This window comes from Nomascus leucogenys, unplaced genomic scaffold (genome assembly GCF_006542625.1).
Source record: "Nomascus leucogenys isolate Asia unplaced genomic scaffold, Asia_NLE_v1 001638F_29296_qpd_obj, whole genome shotgun sequence".
NCBI lineage: Eukaryota > Metazoa > Chordata > Mammalia > Primates > Hylobatidae > Nomascus > Nomascus leucogenys.
Window position 1 is genome coordinate 9,631 of NW_022095813.1, and position 15,217 is coordinate 24,847.

General features: G+C 37.5%; 1 protein-coding gene across 1 annotated transcript; it reads right to left on the reverse strand.

Moving 5' to 3' along the window:
- Window positions 1–5,775: 5,775 nt before the first annotated feature.
- LOC100594353 (tripartite motif-containing protein 49D) lies at window positions 5,776–11,831 on the reverse strand. The gene is made up of 6 exons (XM_030808570.1): window positions 11,421–11,831; window positions 11,040–11,135; window positions 9,073–9,303; window positions 8,337–8,359; window positions 7,374–7,471; window positions 5,776–6,275 (listed from the first exon to the last, which is right to left on the reverse strand). The coding sequence occupies exons 1-6, from the start codon at window positions 11,829–11,831 to the stop codon at window positions 5,776–5,778; spliced, it is 1,359 nt and encodes a 452-aa protein (XP_030664430.1).
- Between the last annotated feature and the right edge of the window lie 3,386 nt (window positions 11,832–15,217).

A 15,217-nucleotide genomic window follows, 5' to 3' on the forward strand; every position in this document is an offset into this window, starting at 1 on the left:
GCCATCCTCCTAGAATATGGATAATAATGTCCCAGGGTGTTAACCAAGTGTGGCAGTAGAGGTAAAATCCTAGTAGTGGAGTAATATCACTCCCCTCTCCCCGCCTGGATATTAGGATCCACATCGCAGGGGGGCGGGCGGCTCCCGTGATGTAGGGAGTAATGTCACCCCGCCTCTCCCCCCCAGGATATTACGATCCACGGTGGACACACGGCGTGTTTACGTTATTGTGAGTAATACCTTCTCCGCCTCTGGAGACTACCAACTATATCATAGAGGAGTGTACATCCTCTGCACGATTTGCAGTATTAGCATCCTCTTCCCCCTGGATATTAACAACAGTATCACAGGAGTGTTTCTACCCACAGCGGCATTGGGTGTAGTATCATCCTCTCCCACGTTGAATTTAGGAAGAATATCACTGGGGGCGTGTACACTCCCTGTGATATTGAAAGTAATATCATCCTCTTTTCTCCTGGATCATGGGACCAATATTAATGGGAGGTGTAGGCTTTCTGTAATATTGGGAGTAATGGCATCCTCTCCGCTTTGAATATTAAGGGCAATGTCACAGGGCGGGTGTACACTCTCTGCGATATTGGCAATAATATTATCCTCTCCCCAACCTGCATATTAGGAAAAACATCACAGAGTGGGTGTACACCTTCTGCGATATGAGTAGTAATATCATCTTCTCCCCTTCTGGATATTAGGAACAATATCACTCGAGAGGGTACACTTTCTTTGAGACTGAGAGTAATATCATCCTCTCCGCCTTTGAATATTAAGAGAAATATCACAGGGGGGATGTACAGCCCCTGAGATATTGGGAGTAATATCGGGCTCTTTCCCTCCATGGATATTAGGAACAATATCTCAAGGTGGGTTTACACCTCCTGCTACATGGGGAGTCATATCCTCTCTTTTCCTGGATATTAGGGACAATATCACAGGGTGGGTGTGCGCAGCCTGCGATATTGACTGTAATATCATCCTCTCGCCCTCCGGATATTAGGAACAATATCACAGAAGGGGCGTACACTCCCTGTGATATTGGAAGTAGTATCATTTTCTCCTTCCATGAATATCAGGAGCAATATCCCCGGGTGGATGTACACCCACTGCTATGTTGGGAGTAATGTCATACTCTACCCCCTGGATATTAGGAGCAATATCACAGGGTGGGTGTACATCCATAGCGATATTGGCAGTTATTAATATCATGCTCTCCCTCCCTGGATATTAGGAACAATATCACGGGGGGGGTGTACACCCCGGCACTATTGGGAGTAATATCATTCTCTCTTATTCTGGATAGTAGAAACAATATCACAGGCGGGGTGTACACCCTCTGTGATATTGGGAGTAATATCGTCCTCTCCCAACGTGGATATTAGGAACAATCTCACAAGGGGGGCTGTACAGTTCTTTGATATTGGTAGTAATATCATCCCCTCCGCCTTGCATATAAGAAACAGTATGACAGGTGGGGTGGACACCCCCCGCGATATGGGGAGTAATATCACCCTCCTCTCCCTCCCTGGATATCATGACCCACGGTGGGCACACAGCGTATTTACCATATTGTGAGTAATATCATCCCCCCCTAGAAATGATGAACAATATCACAGATGGGTGTACACCGTCTGCAATGTAGGGAGTGATAACATCCTCTCCACCCCTGAATATTAGGAACAATATCAAAGAAGTCTTTATACCACCTGCGATATTGGGAGTAATACCATCCTCTCCCACGTTGAAATTCAAAACAGTATCACTGGGGGCGTGTCCACCCCATGTGATACCGAAAGTCATATCATCCTCTTGTCTCCTGGATCGTGGGAACAATATCACTGGGGTGGTGTACACTTTCTGCGATATTGGGAGGAATATCCTCTCCGCCTTGGAATATTAAGGACAATATCACGGGAGGGCTGTACACATCCTGCGCTATTAACAATAATGTTATCCTCTCCCGCCCTGCATATTAGGAAAAATATCACAGAGTGGCTGTACACCTCCTGCGACATGGGGAGTAATATCACCTTCTCTTCTTCCGGAAGTAGGAACAATATCACACGGGTTTGTACACTTTCTGTGATATTGGGAGTAATATCAGCTTCTCCGCCTTTGAATATTAAAAACAGCATCACAGAATGGATGTACATCCCCTGCGATATTGGGAGTAATATCAGCCTCTACCCTTCACGGATATTAGGAATAATATCCCAGGGTGGGTGTTCAGCTGCTGCTGTATGGGGAGTCATAGCATCCTCTCCCTTCCTGGGTATTATTAGCAACAACATCACAGGGTGGGTGTGCACAGCCTGCGATATTGGGAGTAATATCACCCTCTCCCCCTCCCGGATATTAGGAACGATATCACAGAAGGGGTGTACACTCCCTGCGATACTGGGAGTATTGTCATTCTCTTCTTCCGTGAATATTAGGAGCAATACTCCACCCCTGGATATTCGGCTCAATATCACCGGGTGGGTGCACACCTGCTGCGATATTGAAAGTAATACCATGCTCTCTCCCTCCCTGGACGTTAGGAACAATATCATAGGTGGGTGTACACCCACTGCGGTATTAGGAGTAATATGATTGTTAATTATTACTTATTTATTATTAACATTAATATTAATTACCAATATCAATATTGAGAAATAATTGCGAATAAAAAGTTTTCATATTATTATTAAGATTAATTATTGGTACCCAATATTATTGTTTTCTAATTAATAAGATCAGTATCAGTTGTTAATATCAGTCATTTTTAATAATTAATATTAATAATTTTATTGTTATCATTAATATAACTATTTAATAATTATTATTATTATCGGTATTGATTTTAAATCACTCACTTAACGAAAACTCAGGCTACATACAACTACGCAAAGGGCCTAACATTGTAAGCCCTTAGGGACTGCTTCAACCATTCGCTGACACAATAACACTTTTCAGCAAAGAACCCCTATGGCCCTCAACATCTATTACCCTTTATGTTACGGCTCCAACCCTGTCCCTTTCTATCGCTCTCCTATTGTGAACCCCCCTCCCTATATCAGATCGTCTAATTAATTTTAATATAGGCCTCCTATTTTTACTAACCATATCAAGCCTAGCCGTCTATTCCATTCTATGATCAGGATGAGCAATTAAATTCAAATTATGCACTAATTGACGCATTACAAGTTGTAGCCCAAACAATTTCATAAGAAGTAACCCTAGTCGTTATCTTGCTATCAATTCTACTGATAAGTGGCTCGTTTAACTTATATGCACTCATCACAATGCAAGAAATCCTCTGACTGCTCCTATCATCATGGCCCCTAGATATGATATGACTCGTCTTCACACTAGCAGAAACTAATCGAGTCCCTATATTATATATATGTAATTTCTTATATTATATATAAAATATATTATATAAAATATAAATATATATTTGTATTTTATAATATAAATATTATTTATATTATAAATAGAATATAAATAATATTTATATTTAATAATTATTATATTTATATTCTATTTATAATATAAACTATATAATATAACATGTAAATAAAAATATAATATTTTATGTATAATATATGTTTTATATAAAATATAAATATATATTTACCTATAATATATAATATGTAATATATATAATATATAATTATAAATAATTTTTATACCCCCTGTAGGGGGAATTGTTTTTGTTTCTATATCCATCCGTAATAAAATACTATGTCTATGTCCATAATAAAAATGCTAGTGAAAAATAGGAACTATAGTCACGTAAGAGATAAAAGAAAGTCTGTTAGTATCAATATATCGATGCGTATAAATGGTGTTTGTTTTTACAGGGTTTAGTAAAATGCATTCTAGTTTTCCAAACAATTTCCACATTACAGTATGTTTATTTTTCTCTCTTTCGTGATTGGAAAGAGTGCCACAATACGCATCCCTATAGAATCATCCTTAATTATATCTAAGGGACCTTCTCCAGTAATAAAATTACGGGGTTAATATATTCATATAGGTATTACAAGGTAACCAAACAACATCCCGAATTCTTTCATCAGCAAAGCCCAATATAATCCTAATCCAGGTAGCCACTCTAATTGATGCAATTAACTCAGATATATAAATATATACATATATATGTATATCTCTGCATGTGTGGATGCACTTAAATGGTTTTAAATACCATCGACTTTTCCTCTCAAACAGTATTTTTCTCGAGAATGAGGTATATTCACTAGTTCATCAAAAATATTTTTAAAATTCTTAGATGATTATGTTTGTTACACTGACCTGCTGGATTAGAATTAGATCGGGTTTAAAACAATGAAAGAATCTGGGAGAGGGGGCGGAGTGTGGGTTGTTAATTAGCACATGGATCAAAGGAGATTACTGATGTGTTTAGAAGCCACAACATTGACAGAATAAATCCAGAACTAACAATCCAATTGTAGATCTCTTTACTGTGGTATTTTCTGCCATCTCTGCTCCATAAGACACACCTTAACCACTTTGTGGTGGTATCTGCAGTATTCTATTTTAGTCTAAATAGCATTTTCTCTCAAGTACATTCTGTTTCTCTCTCCTTCATCTTCCCTCCCAGCTGTATTTTCTCCCTAAAGAACACTAGTAGAATGTTCTCCCAAATTTCAGATTTCAGATGCGCATCTGTAAAATAATCTTATGGAGACACATTTTAGTTGCTACTGAATACTTGGTTGTGTACATAAGTTCACAGCCTTACTACTGTCCTCCAAAAAATGGTTTCCCACTTCCACAGCAAATCTCATCATTGACTCTGCCATCCAAGTTTATTCTATGCCAATCTGGAAGAATCTGGAAAAATGCTTAAAATACATTTTAAGTATTCATCATGCACATGTGTTGTATTTTATTTTATATATGTTCGGGTGAATATCTTTCTCCACTAATGGTTTGCATTTCAATTCTTGTATCATGTTTTTTGAAACACAGAAGTCATCATTAATATAAACCAACTAATTTTTTTAATTGTTAATTTTTGTCCTGGTTAAGAAAGGCTTATGAGAATACTGTATCATGTTCCCCTTACCTTCAGGACATGAATCTATTTGGAAATGACTGTGTGTGTTTTGAGGTAGGAGTCAATATTTAGTTACTTTTCATAAAAAAATTCAATGAATCCAGCATTGTTCTGATCACCTTGTGTATTTCAATGTAGAAGAGCACACTAATAATGCAGGATTATTTATATATGTGGCGAGAATTCCAAAATGAAGCCCAGCATGGAAGGTCAAATGACATTAACTCAAGGGATAGATTAGTACAATGAAACATGATGGATAAGTGCGATATAGTGAGATAAAGAGAAAGAAAAACATTTCGCAGTTATCATTGAGACTTCACTCCAAGTTTTTGCATGAAGCGAAAGATCCCGACTGTCTTCCACTGATTTTAACTTCATCCAGACATGTCTGTCATCTGTTATTTCACTCAGTGGCGGTCAGAAGTGAAGAAAAGAGAAAACAGAGAATATATTTTATGCCATGATCATGAATAATGATTTTTCAGAAATTAATTAATAAAGAACCAACACATATACTTTTAGTGTTTTTACCGCATTTAATAGTAACACAGAAATGAATGTTAATAACATTAGGATGCAATTCAAGACATAGAACAGAACCTATTTGTCCTGTTTGATAAGGCACAAGGAAGAGGGCTTTCTGGGATAAAGGGTTTCCCACAGCAGATGAACACATTTCTGATTGTCTCAGGTCAGAGGTGAATACAGCAAAAGACAGGCCTGAGAGGAGGTGAGAAGGAGCAATTAGGGATGGTGTATATAGGGGAGCTTTGATTAACATCAACAAAGCTCACAGTTCTAGCTTCACAATCCAGGAATAATCCTACATGGCTGGTAGGTCTTGGGACATATTGCAGCGTAATAGGGGAGGTGGTAAAGAGACTGCACTGAGTGTCGTTCTTAACACACCCAAGACTAAAGAGTCCCTCCTCTCCATATATACTGCCATTCTGATTCTTCCCTTGCCAATACTTATTACAGACACCAAAAGCCCAATTCCAAGAGTCCCCCACATGGACCTCCCAGTAATATTTGCCGGAGGTGAAAGTCTGAGCAGCCCATGCAAGAAAACTTGTAGGTGTTGCAGTGATATGGGGCGCATTTTGACGGTCACATCCAATACAAATGCTTCTCAAATCTCCACATCGAAAGATATGACTGTTGGCTTCATTATGATGCAGAGTAATATCTACTGCAAAATAAATAAATAAGTAAATAAATAAATAAATAGAAAGAAAGAAAGAAAACGTGCATAGATATTGCAAAAATTGTTCTATCACGAAGTTAATTTACCAGGAAACGTAAAGTCACAAGGACACTTTTGCTTGTAACTTCTAATAAAGTATAGAGATGATTAATATTATCTACAAGACAAACAAAACGCTAACCACAGATATTAAAAAGCGTTTTGAAAACTTACACACTGAGAGCCAAATGTAAGACCAACTTCTTTCAATCCAATTTTCAAAGCAAAATTTGCACATTATATGCCCTAAATGCTATGCTGTTACCAAGATCATTATTTAGAAATGTTTCTTATTCTTAAAAACTAGTGCTATCATTTTGGAAAGAATGTGAAGATTTTCAGTTACCCAAGAACTGCTCTAGATAACTGGATAAAAATCCGTAAGTACATGTCATACGTGATAATTTAAAGCAGATTTCTGCAAAATCTTTTACCAGTCTCTCTGTGGCCCTCCATGCTAGCTTGGGGCTGAAGCTGGATTTTAGACTTAACATGTAGCTTTTCATATTGCAATTAAACTGAACTTCTTTTTGTTTGTAATTTTACTTGTATTCACAAAATGATATCTTCTTTTTATTTTTACCCATTAACTAATTTTCCTGGAAATACATAATATATATCCATTTAAAAATTTAAAAACCCCAAGAATCTCCAGTAAACTATACTCCCCAAAAGAACAGTTCTTAGCTGTTCAAATGAACACACTAAAGAAATGTAAAATTTTGTATTTAACATTAAATAACTCACCTTCATTCTGAGCATTGTTCCATTTGCTCCTTTTTTAAATTTGCTACACTGCTCCTTTTTCCCATTACATTACTCAGTACATATGAGGCCATAATGTATTTGTTTTTCACTATCTTTCAAACTTAATGCTATAAATCTGACTATACAGACTTAGATACAAAAGAGTTGCATGATTATATTGTTCACTTACGTCTATAAAGAAGTAAAATATTTGATAAAGGGTGAAATATTACCTATGTGATCCTAACAATAATAATATTTAGATAGTGGGAGTGCTGCCTGTGGGTGGAGACTTACCTCGGAATTGGTTGAGCCTGTCCCTCAGTCCAGTGATGGGCCCCGCCCTGAGCTCTAGATTCAGAGGCTGGGGCATGTGCAGCAGCACAGACTCACTCCTGCAAGGAAAAACCTGCAGTTACAACATCTACAGCCATAAAATAAATAAAAGTCACTATTTGCATTTAAAAGACATTTCATGAGAATCCTTTGAACCCACAAATTTGATAATTCAAAAGTTACTCCCTTTTTGAAATTAATTCCTATTTACAGCTTCCAAATTTTAAAGCATAGTGGGAGAGTCTGAGTGAGAATTCAGTCTGATCTTTCTTATTTTTTGCCCCAAATGTGTAAAGTTCCTTAGCCTTATGGCCTTGAGAATATTCAGAAATGAAATACTGAGTTCCACTTCTTGGTAGACTCCCCTGACATCTTTGTCTGAAATAGCGGGGTTCTGGGGAGACTGCTGCATCTGCTGCTTCCTTTTCAACATAAAGAATGTGAAACTTGTTCTAGGCAGCCAGACCTGCCTTTTAGAAACAAGCTTTCCTAGAGACTTCTACAGTTCTAACACTCCACAGTTTTTTCAATCTATTTTTCAGAACTGTTAACTGATATGTATATAGGTATGAACAACAAATCATCAACTTTGTCACTGCTAAAATACTTCCCCCACTTCTCTCCTGCTTCCTCTGGTGACTTTCTCACCATCCACAAAACAAAACTTCATCTTTCACCCAGGCAGGCTTTTAAGCAATAAAACAAAATCAAGAATAAACATGTTCTTTTTAAATTTTCTTTCACTGTTTATTTATGTATGTATTTATTTACTTAGTGGTCTTGTCTTTTCTGGTGTGGGAACGAAAGTAGATGTGAAAAAAAAAGTAGTATCAATCAATATCTTAATCATTTATGCCATGACTTTGTTAGACCCTATTCGTGGAAACTGAAAGAACATACGCTAAAATCCAGGTACACACTCACCTGTATAATATATCTCCAAAAGCCTGTAAAAAAAAAAAAAATGGAAAGATTTAGTGCAGTTCACAAGATGCATCTTTCACTAAGTTCAGTGTGAAATTTGGAGTCAGTTCCTCAAGATATTATTTCCCGACCATCTTCTCTTCTGCAAAGCATTTTCTATTTCTTCTGTAATGAAAAACCCAGTCAGTCATATTGTCGCTAATTAATGTCCTGAGAAGGCCTGAGTCTTGAAGACATTCTCTAAAGAAGCGAAGGGAGAAGAGGCCCAGAGAGTCTGTGCTCCATGGTAACGTCGAATAACCTACTCAGTCATCTTTCCCCGAACCTATTACCCAAATGAGTGGATCCCAAAATAATATTAATGTGAGCCTAGATTCCCAAAACTTCTGATCTTGCCGTGTCCTCAAATTAACCTAAATGTAAATGAATCACTCACTATTTTATACATGTTTGACAACCCAAAATGTATTAGTGACTTAGTTGGGGAACAGTTATTGGGGCTGTTACCTTGACCATTCCACAAAGTTTTGTGGCTGGTGGATAAAGTAGGAGGGACCTTTGGCTGGTAGAATCCCTTGGCGGGGCTATACTCTCCCAATAAAGTAGCATTAGTTATGCGAATGTGTTTTTGGAAACACATCATGGAAATAAAGGTAGGGAGATGGATTTCAGCCACGAGGAAAATACTTATATATGTGAATAGTCAAAAACCTGAAACCACATTGTGAGTTTGTACCTGAAGTAGCTCCACATCTGGTTTATGGCACATTTTCATCAGCTCCTCATACGTTCCTCTTAAAATCTCCCTCCTATGAGCCATTTTGGCTTTGCTTAAATGCAGTTGATGAAAAATATCTCTCCCCTTCTTTTTCAGCATCTCCAAATTCTGTTTTTCTTCCTCATGATGAAATGCAGGCATCTTCTGATACTCAGCTCTAATAGCTTCTAGCCTTACATTCACATAATCCTGCAGTGATAATGGGTTAGTCAAAAGAGAAATGTATTTATCCATCTCCTATTAAATCTCACTGATTCCCTTTGTCTCTCGAACACCCAATAGTTTAAACCTCAGTCTTGCCAGTTCTTAGAATCCACAAATTTTTTTCCTTTCCTTTCTTTCTGCATAAAGATCAACATAGATGTATCTGACCAATTACATTAAATTTATTCAAGATAATGGGTGTTCTAAGACAGTTGGAAATAAAAAAAACACAATTTGAATTTCTCTATTCCAACCCATATTTATGGAAAAGTAAGAACAGTTCATGCTTAAGAGTTGGAGTATAGAGCTATACTTACTAGAAAGGAAATAATTATTTCTGTTTCTGAGATACGCAACAAGTTGCTTAAACTCATTATATGTGAAATGACCTTAGACTACCATGTCCAGCTAAATGCATTTTGCCCAGCAAAACCTATCCTAATAAGGCTGCATTTATGATTTGGCCATCTTTGCCTCCCTGAGTTCATTTCCTTCCATTCTTTTTCTAAGTCATCCCAATCTGAAACATAGACTTCTTTGTGGTTCCCCGGGCCTCCAAATATACACAAACTCAAAATTACTGCATATGCTGTTCTCTCCAACTAGAATTTTACACACACACACACAGACACACACACACACACACACATACATATACATATATACACACTCATGGTCCGCATATATATCCATACATACTTTCGTGCTCCCCTTCCTCTTCAAAACTTTGTTCAATTTGAATTTTTCAGTGAGTCTTTTTTCTGACCACACTATTTAAAACTCAGGCACTAATCTCCAGTTTCTGGCCCCTATTGTCCTTTTCTACTTCCCTGCTTGATTATTCTCCAACAAAGAACTACCACACTCGAACACATCATGTATTGCACATACTGGCATGTTGACCATTTTTGCCTCTCTCATTTGGATTGTACGATTTGTGAGGACAAAGGTGCTTTCTTTCTTCTACACTAGCAGATTTTCTAACTTAATATTCAACATAGACTAGGTTCTTATGAAATACTTTTCAACACACTAATATTAGCTATCATACCCTCCGAGTATACATCCACAAAGAGAAAATCATTTTTAATATTTCTCTGCCTGAAGTCCTCAGAGTTCTCCTTATATTTAGATACTAGTTCCCATATTTCGGGCATGTTTGCACGTATCCCTCAAGACACAAATCTGTATTTCTCGCCATTTTTCTCATCATATGTTGTGGATTATTCAATATTAACTAGTTTAGATTCTTAATTTCATGGTTGCCCTAGACTTCCCCTGTCACTCTTTCTGCCTCAAATTTTCCATGCAATTCCAAATACTACTTGTCCACCAGCATTCAGATTAATGCTGACCCAGGCTCAGAAGGTTCACTTGAGCTTTCCATGACTGTCAAATAACTCTTATGCCCAGCATATCCAACCAGCACATATAGAACGCTGTGAGATGGCCCAGTTTCTTGTATCTGTTGGTATATAGCTACAGGTTTGTATGAAAACAAACCAGCATGCTTTGGATAACATCAATGGTTTTGTTAGAAATCCCATCTAACAGTCATACTATTCTACATAAGAAATGAGGCCAGTTTTTCTCAATGTTTTCTTTTTTTTTTTTTAATGGACTCCCAGAAACACTATGGTTTGATATCAAGTTCCTATTTTAAGAGTCACCCATTTGCCCTCTGTAAGTTCCTGGAGAAGGTAGCGTAGTTCAGGACTAACCTTCCAGTGGCTGATTCTGGTGGTTTCCACGTTCAGGTTTCTCTGGTTTTCACGAGCTTTTCCCCATAAAGACTGCATTTTCTTTAAAAGCTTCTCCTGTAAAACAGCCACAAATTGAAGCACCAGTGAAGACAATAAAGTAACATGCAGACCGTTTCATAGGGAGGGGTCCCAGAATGAGAGACAAGTAAGTCCCTAGGAAATGGCATTTCTTCTATTTCCCTTCTTCTTTGTCAAATCTCAGAGGTTTGAGGCTAAGAAAGCCCAAAAGAGAGTTGCTTAAAGGGACTCAGAGTTGGCTTTACCCAATCTCCAAGAAAATAGACCCACAGGAATTTCATGTGTCCTTAATAGAAATAGACCTTCAGAGGCATCACTTACCCGGTGTTCCTCAGCAGCCCACTCAACGGGACAGTGTCTGTGATCCCGGTGCTCCTGAGAGCTGGAGCACAGCGAACAGAGCAGGCTCTTGTCCACTTCACAGAACATCTTCTTTGTCTCCCTGTGAGTGCCACACATTTGCTCCTCAGAGCTCAGGAATAGCCAGAGACTGGCTTTCCTGGCAAGGGAAGCCATCTTCTTCAAATGAATGTTAGTTTTGAGGTTTCTCTGCTGTGTTGACTTTATGCATTCAAAGCACTGAGTAAGAATTGGGATGTCTTGCCAGTTGAGGTAGAAACAGGGCCGGCAAAAGCTGTGCCCACAGTCTATGGTGACCGGGTCTATGAAGTAGTTCATGCAGATGGGGCAGGTGACTTCCTTCTGGAAGACTTGCGAGATTCCAGAATTCATGTTTCTGAGGAAGAAAGAGCAACATGTCATTTTGGGGTCTGGGTTGATGAAAAGCTTCCGAACATGTGGAGATAAGTGATAGCTCTAGTTTCTTCTCTTGACAGTGTTCATTAAAGCACAGCAAACTATTTCTTCTGTAACAAAAATAAAAATCTCACACAGAGAGAGTCTCCCGGCTTTATAGTAGATATTACTGACTAGATGACTCACAATCCCTTCTACTCCCAGTTCCTGTCTGTAACATAATACTAATCTCTTCAATTTCCCATTTTCTGAATGTGGATCTGGAAATTGGGTTTGATTCTAAGTGGCCTAGAATAAATTGTAGTTGTTCCTATTCTTCTTTCATATAACTGCTGAATGAGTATGAAAGAGTGGGAAAAACTGCCTTGGCCAAAGAAATACGAGAAGATGGCCAGAGGGTCCTATGATATGTTTTTAGAGAGAGACACAACAGTGGGGCAGCAAACCACCATGGCACCTGTTTACCTGTATAACAAGCCTGCACGTCCTGCACGTTTATCTCAGGACTTAAAATAATATAAAATTAAAGTAAAATAAAAAACCAAAACCAAAAGAAAATAGAAAAACCAGTCAACCAACCAAATAAACAAATAAAAAACAGCAATTAAACCAATTTAGGTTGACTAGAAGAGAAAAAATAATTAAAGATATTGGGCCTTTGTATTTTCTCGTGGATTAAATTAACTTCTCCTGGGGATACCCAAACTCTGAACTAACATATAGTAGGATTTTTGTGAAACTTAAAGAGGTGTAATTATATTTCTATGGTGTGATGGTGAATTTTAGGTATGAGTCTGACTGGATTAACCAACACCTAGGGAACTGGTGCAGCATTATTTCTGGGTGAGTCTGTGAAGGTGTTCCCAGAGGAGAGAGACATGTGCGTTGGTGAGCTGAGTGGGACCATCATCCCTCAATGTGAGTGGGCACCATTCAATCAGCTGGTAGCTCAGATAAAAGGAAAAGGCCAGAGAAAAGGCAATTTCCTCTTTCTTTCTCCTGAAGCTGGTTCTGAGGCTTTCAGCCTTGAGCTCAGTCAAGATACTGGCATCCTCAGGGCATCAGCTTAAAGACAGCCTATATTTGGAACTGCTCAGACTCCATAATCAAGCAAACGAATTATCCTGATGAATTCCCTCTCGTGTAGAATCATGTGTAGCTTGAGGACAGATACATGTTCTGAGAAATGTGTATTATATATTATATAATATATAATATAATATAATATATAATATTATATATAATATATATAACTATTATATTATATATAATAGTTTATATATAATATAATATATAGTATATAGTATATATATTATACTATATGTGTAAGGAGGTTTTATTTATTTACTTTTTGAGATGGAGGTTTTATTTATTTACTTTTTGAGATGGAGACTCACTCTGTCACCCAGGCTGGAGTGCAGTGGTGCAATATCGGCTCACTGCAACCTCTGCCTCCTGGGTCAAGCGAGTCTCCTGCCTTAGCCTCCTGAGTACCTGGGATTACAGGAACATGCCACTACACCCGGCAAATTTTTTCTTTCTTTTTTTTTTTTTTTTTTTCCAGTAGAGATGAGGTTTTGCCCTGTTGGCCAGGCTGGACTTGAACTCCTGACCTCAAGTGATCTGCCCGCCATGGCCTCCAAAATTGCTGAGACTACAGGCATGAGCCACTGCACCTAGACAGGCGGTTTTATTGTTTTGACATGATAGAATATACTTATACAAACCTAGGTGGTATAGCCTGCTACACATCTATGATATACAGAACAGCCTACTGCTCCTAGACTACAAAACTGTACAGCATGTTCTGTACTGTATATTGTAGGCAATTGTAACACAGTGGTAATTATTTAGTATGTAAACATATTTAAATACAGAAAAGGTACAGTAAACATACTGGTATTATAATCTTATGTGACCACCATGTGTGGTTTGTGGTTGGCTGAAATGGCTCATGAATGTATCTCTACATGTATACATATACATCCTATGATTCTGTCTGTCTGGAGAGCCCTGACTAACACATAAACTATGGTCTTTGGCAATTTTGAGTCCTTTTCTTTACTCTCCTTTCTTTGATAACGCTGCTGAATTTTAGTGAAAGAAATGAAAAATCTTAGGATTGTGAATATTCTCCAGAGGTCATCTAAGTCATTTTAAGGAATTTTTCATCGTTTAATAAGATTAAGACTCAAGCGAGATGGCAACCACCATCACGTATCAAATTATATCTTATATATTTATTTGGTCAAAAAATTGTGTTTTGATTTCCAAACTAGGATGTTTTGGGGAGCTTTCTCATTTTTTTCAGTTTCACTATTTTGCGACTCTCATCATTACCTTACTAATTTAAAGTTATGTCTAAATGCTGAATGAATGAATTAACATTCATTAACGTCTTCTCAATTCAATTATATAATATTAATACACTCATTACACATATATTTACACACACCTATGTGTACATACATGTATAAATATCAACTCCATATATTCATTATGCATACATATCGGTTGCAGCAAACACCAGATATTTCAATTTTTTCAAAACTATATTGAAGAATGATAGAAAATGCAAAATAACAACAATTAGTATCCTCATAATTCATAAAATCTATAGTAAGAATATGAATTACATATGGTGTCATTGTGTAGATTTAAGATAATGAGATATTTTTAACACTCTAATTTATTATTTTGTAAAGGAAAGAAGATATAATTTTATCAATATAAGTTTCACTCACCGCTGGGTTCTTTGAATGGTTCCCACGATGATTCTTCCAGAAATAATTCTGTTAAGTACTCCTGAAGGTCAGGAGCTCATTCACTGCAGTACTGAATTTCAGAGGTCACTAAAATACAGCTCCCTCTAAGCGCGCTCCTTCTCCTTTGGAGAAAACTGAGCTCCTCTCTTCTATGTCCTTTTATAAGAATCTCTGAAGACCACACCCACCTCTTTAAGTGGGGGAGTATTGAGAAAGGCTGAGAATAAGATGATTAGGTTTATGCAGTATGTAGATCACACCTTTGCACCGCTGATTAAATTATCATCACTCCTTAAAGACCGTGACTGAAATGAATCATATGTAACGTAAATCCTATCAGATTAGACACACACTGGAAATCAACTAAGATGCATTTTATACTGTTTATTGAGTTTCATCCAAGATACAGACATTCCTCTAAAGGTGCATTTATTTATTCTAGAGAAACTGTCTCCTTGTGGAGTGCAGTGGTGTAATCATATCTCACTGCAGCCTTGAATTCCAAGGCTCAAGGGATCCTCCTGCTTCAGCATCCCAAGTAGCTAGGACTACAGGCGCACAACATCCCACCTGGCTAATGTTTTTTAAAACTTTTCA